The sequence below is a fragment of the Pholcus phalangioides genome, unplaced genomic scaffold, assembly GCF_987345545.1.
Source record: "Pholcus phalangioides strain wild (caught in Gottingen) unplaced genomic scaffold, Ppha-v1.0 ptg000022l_1, whole genome shotgun sequence".
Classification (NCBI taxonomy): domain Eukaryota; kingdom Metazoa; phylum Arthropoda; class Arachnida; order Araneae; family Pholcidae; genus Pholcus; species Pholcus phalangioides.
The window spans coordinates 32,031,692-32,045,767 of NW_028301615.1; the positions used below are offsets into that span (position 1 = coordinate 32,031,692).

Below are 14,076 nucleotides of genomic sequence, written 5' to 3' on the forward strand. Positions count from 1 at the left end.
CGGTGCATAACGCAGCTGTTCAGCATCCTCTCTCCACGGTGTCTCCAGACGCGAATCCGACCATCGTGGTGTTGCAGACAGAAGGTGTTGCGTGACTCGTCAGTAAAGACAATTTCATTCCATTGTGCCGTCCACATCCTTCTTTCATCGCACCATTGGCGGCGGAGACGTCTGTGTTTCTGCGTCAAGGGTAGACGAAGCAATGGACGTCTTGCGGACAGACCACTCTGCTGTAAACGGCGTCGAATGGTACGCGCAGACACTGGATGATGCGGTACAGACTGAATGTGCTGTGCTATGGTTCGTGATGTGGCTGAGCGATCCGTCACTGCCATACGCACAATACGCCTGTCATCACGTGAAGTGGTGCACTGAGGTGGATGCGATCGAACACGTCGGTCCGTCGTACCCTCCTGCATCCAACGATCACATATCCGCATTACAGTTGTTTGGTTTCGTCCAACACGACTACCGATTTCCCTGAAAGATAATCCACAATCTCGATAGGCCACTGTCCTTCCTCTGTCGAACTCGGATACTTGATCAAAAGATGATCGCTGTTTTCTACGAGGCATAATTGATCTTTTTTTGAAAAAACCACAAGAAAAACACAATTGCCGTACTTCAAATCGTCGAAATCTCCAAGCCTTAAATAGCGCTTTGAAGTGGCGCCACAGGCGCGCGTGATGTGCGTCTGCGCTGAAATTCTAATCATTTGCATATCTCACCTCCGCTAATGCATGTTGTAAATTTCATATTAGTTGCATGCTTCCTTCAGGGTGTTGCATTTACGGTGGCCAGCAGTGTATTTGAATTCAGAAATCGGGGAAAGTTGGCAGAGAACAGCATAAATGGGGGAAAGAAACATTGTCTGTTAACTTAAGCTGTTCTTTCCCAACTTTTATCCGATTTTTGAATTAAAATACCTCAGCAAATATTGCACTTAGAAACATGGAATTTTCTTTGCTGGCCTCAGGAGAGACAGGGCAACACCTTCCGAATTGGAATTGCGTAGGGGCCAATGCTTCCGATTTACCAATATACTTCCGATTTTTTCAGCCTTATTAAAATCTTTCGGTCGGAAATCCAATTCTACTGATTTTTCGTATCTTCATAGGAAATTCCCTAAAAATCATCAAATTGAGCTTTGTTCGAATGGAAAATCCCTAAAGAAATACTCTTCCAAGTTCTTGAAATTTCAGGCTGACCCCGTTTCCGCACGAAAAGTATGGGGAATCGGGATTTCAAGCACGAAAAATTGGTGATTGTCGCCAAATATGATGCCAAAAGCAAGTAAAGTGACTAATTATAGCTAAAAAAATCGGGACAGTGAAACATGCGTCACGGAAAAACGGACATTATATATGGTCAACCTTTGAAATTTTCTAAAAAGCCCAGTTTTCCCCTTTTATTTGTTTGATATGTTTTCTTTGATGTGTCATCACGGGATAAACTAAAGATTTTTCAAGTGTGTGAATTGGCACCTATGAAATTAGAGGACTGTATAAAAATTTAGATTTTTTATTTTATGGCATGACACACTGTATTTTCATTCCCGAAACTGGTACATAGTAATTCCTAAAGACATTTTGAGCATTTTATAAATTGTGTGTGAAATCATTCCTCTACCACAAACGGTTGATGAGATAAAGGACGAGTTAGGACATACAGGACACCTTGTACATCTAAACATACACTCTCTGACTGAAAAAAAAATTCATATATTATAAAACTTTGTTGGACCCCTTCAGAGTATGAAAGTATGTACTTCAAAGTATGAAACACAGATGGCACTACTGCAAAATACACGAAACAAGCAAAAGTCGGACAACATACATATGTTAAGGCCATGCATATACATACACTCACACAACACGAGACGCGACATGTACAGATGCGTTAGAATAGTTGTCGTAGTAGTACAATGTACAGATACTTTTTGTTTGGCCACTCATTATTCGTACTTCAGTCTCTTCCTACGGCCGCTGTGATGGTTGAGTGGTCATAATGACGGACTCGCATCGCGGGTCCCCACCGTCGCCACAGTGGGGGTTGGCTGAAGTTCGTTTTCTGTGGTTTCCAATTTCGAGGTGCAAATGCGAGCCGGTCTCCCCGTTAAAAAGTCTCGCCACAGAGAGCAACAAACAGTACAAATATTCAGTCACTGCACATCACTCACTTCACTTCTGAGATATAGATGGCAGCACTGAAAAATCATACACAACACTAGATACGCACTCAGACTGTTAGGCACACTTCCGGCGCAACTCGCTAGGTAGTAAATTGCTCATGGCGATAGACCTGAGTTGTGCTCGGTTTGAATAAAAAAAGAAAAGTTTCTTCCTACGTATTACAGTCACGCTCGTTATAGCGACCATTCCATTACAACGACTGGTACGATAAGTCCCTAATGTTTCCACAGAACAACCATCACGTTGTACTTTCGATTAAACGACCGTCCCAATATAACGACTGTTTCCGACGGGACGAAGGGGGTTGTCGTGTCGACTGTATTTCATAGAATTTCTTCGGAAATAGTCATTATGGCTTCTAATCAGGGGTTGAAAAATCTATTGCCGTCCGGGACATGCAAAAAATTTCACTCGGCATGTTTTCTGTTCAAATTACGTGCCGGACTCTAGGAAATCAAACATTGATTCGGGCATGTATTATTATTATTATTTTTTTAATAGAGCCAAAACTTTATTCAATAAAATTCATAACACAAAATTATGTAAAATGCGATATATCTAAACATGTGCAAGTGAATCGATATATATGAGTTGTCAAGGGGTAGTTATGCCCATACTGACAACAAATCAACGAAATTAATGATCATAGTCAAAACAATTTTCACAGTCATATATAATGTACATGTTAATAATAGTCATAAACATAAAGCGACAATTTTAATTCAAGTACCGTATTCGCATAGTCCCGTGATATACATTTAAAAATAGTCTTCAACGTTAGTGATAGCAGCAACGTAACTAAATAATTCCTTTTTAAATTTAGAATACAAAGCTATATTTGTTAATTCCAATGGCAAGGCATTGTAAATTTTGGGAGCTAAATATAGACAAAGTGTTTTTGAAACCTCTTTTCTATGTAAAGGGATTTCAAATATTTCACCAGGTCTCCTCAGAGAAATGATTTTTTTAGGAGAGCATAAATTCTTATTTTTATGAAGTGTCAATATCGATTTGTAGACAACCAAGTTTTAAGTCGGGCATTTAAATTTTTAAATTTTTTTTGGAGATTTGTCCAGCCCTGGCGGTATAATGGACAAGAATCTCTAGCGAGTCCCGTTTCTAGTAAATTTACAGAGCAAAAAAGAAAATGAACTTGATCCCTGGCTTCAAGGCCTTTCTCACGGACAGTGAGTGACCTGTGATAGAGTAATATTTTAGTTTCAACTTAAGTCATGTGAATAAAGTTCTTCATTCATTTTGGTACCTCCTCGTCCCAAAACTCTCAATTATAAAATAATATTTTTAATCGCAAACTGTATTCTCCATCCTGTAATGTAATAAATTAGATAAATGATGCAGATGATTAATTACATGAAAATAATTTTCAATTTACTCAATAATAATTGAAATCAAAACTACATAAAGATAAACAGAAGCAAAAGTTACTGAATCATTTCAGTGACGTCCCTCCCCCCACTCCAAGTATTTGAATAATTTAATAATCAACGAGTTCATTAATAATGCGATTCAGTAATTACTCTGGTGTGGCAACAACTACTTAAATGATGAATATGGAACACACCAGAGGAATCTTCTTAGGTAATCTTCGCCGTATCTCTAGGCTAGTAAATAAATCACCACAAGTAATGACCATCCGTACCTGAAATAAATACGTGAATGGAACGAGTTACCGGTGAAGGATAAAGAAAGAAAAAAAATTAGGGCCACCCAAAATGTTACTAACCAGGATATGTTACAAATATCCATTAAACCAGTTTCATGGTTACCTGTGTTTTTAGTGACTAGAGAGGACCAAGCACTAACTGGTCCTACTCAGTTAGGGGGTAAGAATGAGGAAGGCATATCTTATAATACGTATCTTATAAGAAAAACAGACTCCTGGCGATTGGGCTTTTTTATTGAGGCCAATGAAAGAGGAAGAGAAAAGTGGCCAAAAAGCCTCGTGTTGGGAACTGAAAACTTTACAACAACAAGACAAAAGATTGTTACACATAAAACGTAACTCTCATACACAGTAGCGGAGTTACTCCGACCGTGGATAGCGTCCATTATAATACAATAGGGGGAAAAAAGAATAATATTTTCTCGTTGGATGTTTTTTCGTCTTTTCTTTACATTTCATTGGGTATGGTTCAATGTCTTCATGCATCGTGAGTGATGTAGGTGATTCAGTGATTTACTAAAGTGTGATTTTGCATTTATGGCTCGCGTCCTTTGATCGGTGTGCTGTGGATTATTAATATCATATTACATCTGCGGCTGATGATGGCTCCGAAAATACTGACGATTGGTAAGATAATGAATTTAAAATTAATTTTTTAAATATTCAAATTAGTCTGATAATGAATTTTGTCTATGCAATAAAATATAACCTCTCTTTTGCGGATATCAGCGGGACAAAAAATAAATTCGTCCGTAAAAGAGGAGTGACCGTAAAATTGGGAGGTTCTTATTGAAGAGTTTAGAATAAAACATAACTCTATTATTTGGTCGCAAAAGAACGATGACCGTCAAGAGTGGCTTCACTGCATTTAGTGGAATGAAAACATTTTTTAATTTTCTACGTGGTGATGAGAATTTAAAATTTTTCCGAGAATTGTTTTGTTTGCATCGCAATATAGAGGAAGGAACGTTTACATTTCCGTTAATTCACGTTGTATTGAGGATTGAGATTTCTCCAAAACTAATTTTTGTACACGGTGAAACCTCTCTTTTGCAGACACCGGTGCGACAAAAAAAATTCGCCCGTAAAAGAGAAATGACTGTTAATCTGGGGTTTGAAATGCATACATTTATTAAATAGGGATAATATTATTATTATTTGGCCGTAAAAGAAGGGGTGACTGCATTTGAAGGGGTGTCTGTCCACTGTATAACGTTTCGTGCAGCAAATTTTCTAAAAAACACATTCTCGAATTTTCAAATACTATAACATTTTCTGCGCCTAACCGTGTTTAAGTTTGTGTTCTACCTGCGCTAAAGGTATTTTTAATATGTTTTAATATATTACATTACACATGCTAAATGTTTTCCATTAAAATACTCTTTTCTCAAAACTGAGTTTTTGTCAGAGATAAGGAACATTTTCCAAACACCACTCGTTCAAATGTCTTGAAACTTTTTGTCTCTCAACACTAAGATGTTCTATACTTTAAACAGAGGATTTCTTATTAAAAAATGATTTAAATGAATTTTGTGGCACAAAGTAAATTTCAGTGATTTTTAAAAAATCTGCACGTTGTTGAAGATAAAAATAACCAATTATTAAATCCCTAATGCTCTTGTTAGATTGTGGAGTTGCTCTCATATCACCACTTTGTTAGAAATTTGCCTAGTATTTGAGGAAAAAATTGAATGCCTAGAGTGAATAGGAAATTTTCAAATGTTTTCTGAAGGAAAAAGATTTTTCTCATAGGAATTCATGGGAAAAGCCAAGATGGTGCACTAACCCCCCTAATTCACATTATACTGAAAATTGAAATTTCTCAAAAGATAAGTTTTGTGTATAACGTTTCGTTAACTCACTTTATATTGAGAATTAAAATTTCCCCGAGAACAATTTTTGTGCACAACGAAATATAGTGGAACGTTCACATAATCGTTGATTCACGTTGTGTATTGAAAATTAAAACTTCTCCATTAGAAAACAGTTTTTGAATAAACGACATACAGCGAAATGTTAACATTTTCGTTGATTTACTTAGCATTGAGAATTAAATCTTCTCTGAGAACGATTTTTGCGTAAAACGAAATATATACAGGGTGTTATGTTAATGAACCGACAAACTCAGAGGGTTGCTAGTAGGCATCAAGAGGAACAAAAATTGCAATGGAACATGGGGTCGCAGTCCACGTTGAGTGGGGGAAAATCGCGAAAAACGCATGCAGGCTCTGAGTCCAGAGGAGACGTAAGGTGGATGCCAGTTGATCGCTGAATGCGTTCGTGGGTTCACTCACCATATCTGACGTAAGCAGCGTCATGCGCTGGGGTAGGATCACGCGCTACGGACGACGTAAATTAGCGCTATTCCGGCAGTAAGCACGTGTAGCAGTTAGTTGCCTGTTTCAATGAGTATCCTGATGGCTGACTACACGAACGAGGAATACGCTAATATGCATCTGATTCAGTCGAGCAATGAGCACTTGGCACAGCGGATGTACCTACAGCAATATCATGTGGACACACCGGAGGATCTCATAGCACGGATTGTCGTCGCTGCGGCAGACATCAAAAGCATACTTGGTATCTTCGAGCGCATCCGGGAATCGTTTTTACGTCGTTGTAGACTGTGCAATGACGTCAGCGGCCGCCACTTCCAACAACTTTTGTAATAATTGATCAAATAAATCTTTTTGTAGTTGTTATTGTATTTTTTTGTCGTTTCAGCGGGACGTCGAAACTTGCATGCGTTTTTCGCGATTTTCACCCTTTCAACGTGGTTTGCGACACCATGTCCCATTGCAATTTTTGTTCCTCTTGATGTCTACTAACAACCCTCTGAGTTTGTCGGTCCATTAACTGAACACCCTGTATTTCTCGGAGTGCTTTTATTTTCATTAATTCAGAGCATTAAAATTTTCCCAAAAGGTAATATTTGTGTGTAACGTTCTGTTGATTCGCGTAACATTGGGAATTAAACTTTCTCCGAGAAAACTTTTTGTGCATACCGAAACATAAACGGAACTTGGGCGTAGCCAGAAATTTCGTTCGAGGCGTTACCACTTTCATTTCGGGGGGACCAAAGTGATAGAACAATAGATTCTGTATTTATGTAATTCCGTTCAACGTTTTGAAATGGTTCTTTTCTACGCTATTCACACACAGAAGGGCAGCGGGAAAATGACAAAAAAGCCAATTGAGCCACTTGCGGAAAATGTTTGAGAGAAACACATCCCTCTAGCTCACTACGATGGTCCTGGCTGCAACGACTGACTGAAGGGAGCAATGAAATGATTCCAAAACAGATACAGGGTGATTATAAATTCACGAGACAAACTTTAAGAGGTGATATAAGACTCCTAAACAAGAATTTTCGGTGGTCGAACAGCAATAGCAAAGGCGGTAGAGGGTGTTTTCAGAGTGCACAACAGCACCCCCCTCACCAAACGCTCGCAAATATATTCTTCTGACGGATTTGTTGCTATAAGTGCAATCGACCATTCGATGGTACAGGGTATTTTTAATGTGATAGGCGTTCTCATGGTGCAAACTGGGTTACACAAATTCTACCACAAATCATTGTACCGATTAATCATTGTTTGGCTCAGCGTAACCTTGATGGTGCTTGCGCGAATAAAAAACAAACTCCAATCCAATCCTAAGGTGCACATGCACCTTCGAATGGTTGATAGCACGTATCGCAGCAGATCCGTCGGTATGACTACTGAATGCATTTGCTTTTGGTGAACACTTTCTTAAAACCACCCTCTACCGCCTTTGCTATTGCGGTTCGACCGTACATTTTATGGTCAAAAATGCTTATTTAGGAGTCTTATAGCACCTCTTAAAGTTTGTCCCATAAATTTAGAAACACCCTGTATGCAATAGTTTACGTTTATTTTCATTGATAATTTTAACGCACATTGCAGACCGGTTTTTAAGAAAAAGCCCATTAATCACACCTGATACATATGAGTAGGGATAGGATTTCTATGATTTTGCATATTTCTCTAAGCTTTTGTATATATTGCCGATAGGGAATTTTTTCATGATTTTGGAGCATAATTTTGAAGATCTCAACGTAACACTGAAGGAGATTTTCTTTCTACAAACTATCTCTTCCCTAGCTTCATTTCCCGCAGTTGGTAATTTTAGCAATAATTTGCAATTTTAACCTTTACATCGTTTTTGGCAATGATTGGCGATTTTTCGGCGATATTAGCAACTATTGGAAATTTTATTTGTGTACCTTTGGCCTCATTCTTGACAATAAGTGGCGGTTTCCTGTCATTAACCGTATTTTTCGTGGGGAAATATGGTCAGCCTATTTCACAAAAGCATATGTTCGGGTTTTCACGGTATATTTTTAGTTTTTTTTTCCGGCATAAATGAATTTTTTTATACAGCATATTATGTCAATTTTTAGGTCATAAAAATCCTAGCAGAACACGTAAGTGTAAGAGTACGAGTTTATTCGGACCGCTGAACAATGTGTTAACACTGATTTATATAATTATCGAATCATGCATGACGTTTAATAGATTATTTCTCGAGAAAGTCTTGGGAATGATTCCAGGCTATCTAACCTTTTAAATTAGATCTAACCAATATAGGTTATGTTATATAGCTCTAACCAACCCTTCATAGAAAATGAAACAGTCCAATTTTTTTTTCTCACCATTTTGAGGCATTTTCTATCAGAAAATGTTATTAAAGTTCACCCCAGTACACTTTTATAGGAACGTGTTTTACTACTTCACCAAAAACCAATGCCGTATTCAATTTACTATCATTAACGAGTTGGGTTGGAAATGAAGGAGCCATCTATCGGTGGTCGCCTAAAACTCGTTACAGAAAATATCCTGTTATCTATATTCCTCTCCCCGCTCGATTTCAAGACCTGATGACAAACTAAACGGATTAGGATTGAAAAATGTGCTGAGATGTGTTGCCGGATACCTCAAAATAATGCTGAAAGATGGCAATAACGTGATCACTCATATATTTTTCGTTCTCTGAAACCGAGCACAACTCCAGTCTATCGTTCCACGGGCAATTTACTACCGAGTGAGTTGTGCCGGAAGTGTGAGTGCGTGTACCTACGAGCTTTGAGTGCGTATATAGTGTTGTGTCTGATTTTCAGAGTTGCCATCTATATTTCGGAGGTGAAGTGAATGATGTGTAATGATTGAATATTTGTAGCGTTGTAGGCCTGTTGCTCCCTGCGGCAAGACTTTTTAACGGGGGGGGGGGGGAGAGATCATATCGCATTTGCGCCTCGAAATAGGGAACCACAGGAAAGCAACTTTAACCGACCACCACTGCTTCGACGGCGGGGTTCGAACGCTGAAGTTGGATTTCTGTGGTTCCCAACTTCGAGGAACTCATGCGAACCGATCTCGCCGTTGAAATGTCTCTCCGCAGAAAGCAACAGGCCTCTGCAACGACAAAATTATTCAATCATTCCACTTCACCCATAGTTAGAAAAATTGACGGAAGATGACAGCACTACACATAACAAGCATTACACAGAAAACAGACTTCATGTTAGATTCACAACACATACTTCCACAGCTTCCATCACGACCACCCGGTAAAATCTCTTCATTGAGATAGAGCGGCGGGCCATGATCTGGCCAGGAGGAGGTGAGTCCGTCACTATGACCACTCGATCATCACAGCGGCACCACACATATACTACATATAAATTGACTGCAAAATATGTAAATCATTACCAGCACGCGATTCCTTTTGGCATTTATCGGCAATCATCTGTCATTATGGCCGTTTTATTACGTAATAATTTTTTTTTCTTCTGAAACATCGTTCACGCTATACTGGTGGCGTGTGACAGTTTTTGCGTTTTAGTCTAGCCCGAAGCTTGATCAGTCGGTCATTATTGGCTGTAGCTCGGTTGATTTGGCTTTGTAAGTCGTGGCGGAGGTAATTACGGAGAAAGACAAAGAGGAAATGGGAATAAGTACATATCCCAGTAAAAGTTTATATCGTAATTATTGGTAATTTTAAGGAAATAAACCATCCGTTATAGAAAATGAGCAATTTATTAAGTGAAGAGAGATTTATTCTTTTGAAAAAATGACACAAAAATTACGATGGCGCATATTTTATGGGTCATATCTTCATTTCAGGGAAGAAAACTGAAGTAACTTCATTTTTTATGTGCCGTAATTTCCTGTAAATGAGCTGCATCTAGAAAAAATTATGAGCGAAAAAACATTTTCCGTAGAAACGCCGCAGCTTCATATAAGCTGCACTTAATTTTCATTCAAAAGAACTAAAAAAGTACAGTAGACGCCGAACTATCCTGCCTAATGCGGCGGAAGGCCGGACCGGATAACAGAGAAGCCGGAAAGGCCGGAGTTCTATGTATATAAGATGGGCAAAAAGTCCGAAGAAAATTTAAAAATTCATAAAAACCGGAAAAATAACCGAAATAAGAAACTGTTTGCAGGGTTAGCATCGCTAGGTCAAGGGATTTTTTTTGACAGGAAAAAGAATAACTCGAAAAACAGCCAATAGGTGGCGCTGACGTACACAAGTCAAAGAAAAGATATGCAAATATCGAGCAGAATGCCTCCAGATCGTTTATTACAGCAATATGTGTTCCACATGACCACTACCACAGGGAGTAACACATTGCGGAGAGTCACAAATCCAGCAACGGCAGAGCGCAGCAGATCCACATACACGGCTTACAACCGTGAGTTGGTTGTGGATTAGGAGCGCAAGTTCTTATAACCGTCTCATTTGCATATTTCCACCGTAGTCGCTCGTACCACGCGCCACCTATCGGCTGTTTTTTGAGTTATTTTTTTCCCTTGTCTTAAAAAAATTCCCGTGACCTAGCGATGCTAACCCTGCAAACAGTTTTTTATTTCGGTTATTTTTCCGGTTTTTATTAATTTTTAAAGTTTATACGGACTTTTTGCCCACCCTGTACATACACACTTCTTACTTTCATCCATACCATCAAAAACCATCTCTTTTTTTATAATTTCTGACCTCAAAGTACACGCGAGCACTTCATAAATGTTTGTTATGTACTTTTTTATAAAGTATATACTCTGTGCTGTTTTAAAAATTTACAAGTCCAAAAATAAAATTATTGCACATGTTTCAAGATGAACTTTATAATGTCTAACTTCATTGAAGGAAACATAAAATCATGTACAATGTGCAGCAGTGTTTTTCAACGGACCCCTGTGGTTGCGTGTGGGGTCATTTACTACTATTGCATGCAGGACATATTTAGTGTTGTGATATTGTAATTCATTGTTTAAATTTTTTATAATATGAAAATTACAAAAAAACCGCACATCTTGGACTTCACGGAAATGGCCTTTCGCAACAGGGAGTCCGTGGCGCCTTGACCTTCACCAAAGGAGGTCCACTACAACCAAAATGTTGGTAAACACTGCTGTATACAGTACAAATACACACACTTTCAAGTTGAATGAAACGAACGTGAAACTTGGCTAAGTTCTTACAAACATTATTCAAACTTATTTCACTGTTCATTGATAAATGTTTACACAGATGGGAAAAGGTAATATTGTAATTCAATAATGTATTATTGTTCCAAACTAGGCCAGATAATCGCATGCCGGATAATCGAGAGTCTACTGTAATAACATTTGGATAATTTTTACGTACTATTTACTTACGTTGCAATTTTTTTCCTTTTGAAAATTTTAGAGGTAACTGATTATATACACACTAAATAGACATTAACCTGGAATTAAAAAGAAATAATTGATTTTTCAACTGTATTAGAAAGAAATATGTTATGTTCTCGAAAATTATATAGAATTTCTGAAAGTGAGAAGAAACAGCTATTGAATATGCCGCGGCTTTGAGTTGGCCCCAATAGCTAAAAATTAACGTTTAAAGCTATATAATCCGTGGTTTTATTAGGGGAAATTACAGAAATTTTTTTGTCATTCGGTTTAGTAAAGCATGAATGCACATAAAAACATTACCTTCACCCATTGGTAATGAAAAGATGCATGTTAGCAAACAACTAAGATAAAACTTTAGCCTCGTCCACTTCTAGGTTTAAGCGTTTTGATTCTCTAAGGGTTTCAATAGGGTTACCAGATTCGAAAACCGAGAAAGAAGAACGCCTACGCGCACCGTTAGTGACGTCACTTATCCAAATTTTCACAATAGATGGTGCCAATATTCCGACTAATAAAACCGGCCACAACAATAATTTTCCCCAACTTTAACAGAACTGCTAAAAAAAGGCAGAAACAGAAAAAGTTCTGGGACTTTCGACGGCTATTGGTGAATGCGTACTGGGGGGGGGGGGGGAAACACATAATCACTCATATCAATGAAGAAATATATGTTTCAAAATGGGAAAAAAGAAAATTTACTCCAGAAGAAAGAGAAAAATAATTTCGGAAACCTGAAAAGGATAAAAGAGCGAATTTTCAGAAACGTAGGAGGACGCTTGAAATGACATCAAAAAGGCGAGCATGTCCTCCTAAAGAGAGGACGGTTGGTTTTAATCCAGCATGTTGCTCTTATACCCCACATGACATTTTAAGTTTGGATGAAGGATAAGTTTGGATAAGTTTTTTGAAAGCACGATCCCTAGAACTCTCTGCTCTCGAAAATCTACGGAATGAAACTAAACATCGAATAAATGATTTTCCCTGCCAAATTGAGAATGAACTAAGGAATCTCGGCCCTAATATTTATGAGTGAATTGGTAGAAATCTTTTTCTGCAACAAACAATAAAATTTAATTTCAAATCATAAAAAAAAACCATAACACACCAATTTTGGGTCTTGGGTGGCATTGGAACAAAAACGTTCATTGCCCTTGGAGTAATGCCTCCTGGAAGATTTTAGTGGGCTGTATCAGTGATTCACAACTGGTCGCTGGGATAGTCTAAGAGGCGGCTCGTTTGAAAATCAAGTGGAAGGGTAGCCTTGGCACACACATGATTTTTCAAACAAAGCGCCAAATTCTTGAAGCTACGAGCATGGTGAGGAGAAGGTTTTGAAATTTCTATTTACGGGAGAAAAAAAAACAAAAACCCCAAAATATTGTTCAGCTATGTTAATAATATAAACCGAATAGAGAAATTGACTAGAAGTTACAGTGCTTTATACGTATTACAGAAACAGCGCTGGTTCCAACTAGAGACGTGTTTAGGGTTTTGTTTCCTGTGGGCGCTATACGAATGTTGCCGCTCTTCTCCCATTCTAGTCAAATTTTCTTGACTACTCTTTGCTCGAATTCGTTACCCCGTGTTATAACCCGCTTGCCCCCCCCCCTCCCCCGCAATTACATCTGTGTCTCTAGAGAGTCACTCTTTTAGTTATTCATATACTTTTTCGTTTCGTTCGATAGTTAATGAAATTGCAAATGATATAAGGAGTAAAATTTGTTTATATCTTTATTGTGTAAGAAAATATATCTGTATTTCGACATATCAGACTATAGTTTAACAATTTAAAGTAATATATTTGGTGTGACTTGCTTGAAGCAATTGTAGTAAAATATATCTATGTATGTTGCCAGAAATTCTTTATGTAATGTATCAATACGACCCATGGAAAATTTCTTATATCCCTTTTGGGTCGAAAAGTGTTTGTTTAATATTTTTTGTCTGTTTTGTCCATTGTGCTGTTTGTTCAATAATAAAAAAATAAAAACTTGCACACTGCTTTGGTCACTCTCATGCGTGCATACTCTCTAGGTCGCTCACTGCCCTAGTCCCTCACTTCGTCATTCACATGCTTGCACACGCTCCAAGTAACTCTTTTGCTCACTCACGGGCTTGCAAACACTCTAGGTGTAATACTTTTGCCGCTTCATGTGTTTGCGCACGCTCCAGGTCCCTCACACTCACTATGTAATCACTCGTTTGGTCATTCACATGCTTGCTCACGCTCTAAGCCACTCTTTAACTCACTCAGTGCTTGCAAACTCTCTAGGTGTTACACTTTTGCTCCTTCACGTGATTGCACACGCTCCAAGTCACACTTTTGCTCACTCACGTGATTGCACACGCTCCAAGTCACACTTTTGCTCACTCACGTGCTTGCAAACTCTCTAGGTGTCGCTCTTTTGGTCACTCGCTGACTTGGTCCCTTGCTGTGACAGCAGAGACGCATTTATTGAAGGTTATACAAATTTCATTTCCCCTCGCCAATTCCGTTTTTCCC

General features: G+C 38.4%; 1 protein-coding gene across 1 annotated transcript in view; it reads left to right on the forward strand.

The window, feature by feature from the left end:
• The first annotated feature begins 4,176 nt into the window (after positions 1-4,176).
• LOC149070206 (fatty acid CoA ligase Acsl3-like) overlaps positions 4,177-14,076 on the forward strand; it is a 78,007-nt gene continuing 68,107 nt past the window's right edge. The window contains exon 1 of the mRNA XM_089250192.1: positions 4,177-4,503. Within this exon, the coding sequence (XP_089106318.1) occupies positions 4,476-4,503 (28 nt within the window). The 5' untranslated portion in view covers positions 4,177-4,475. The remainder of the gene's footprint in view (positions 4,504-14,076) is intronic.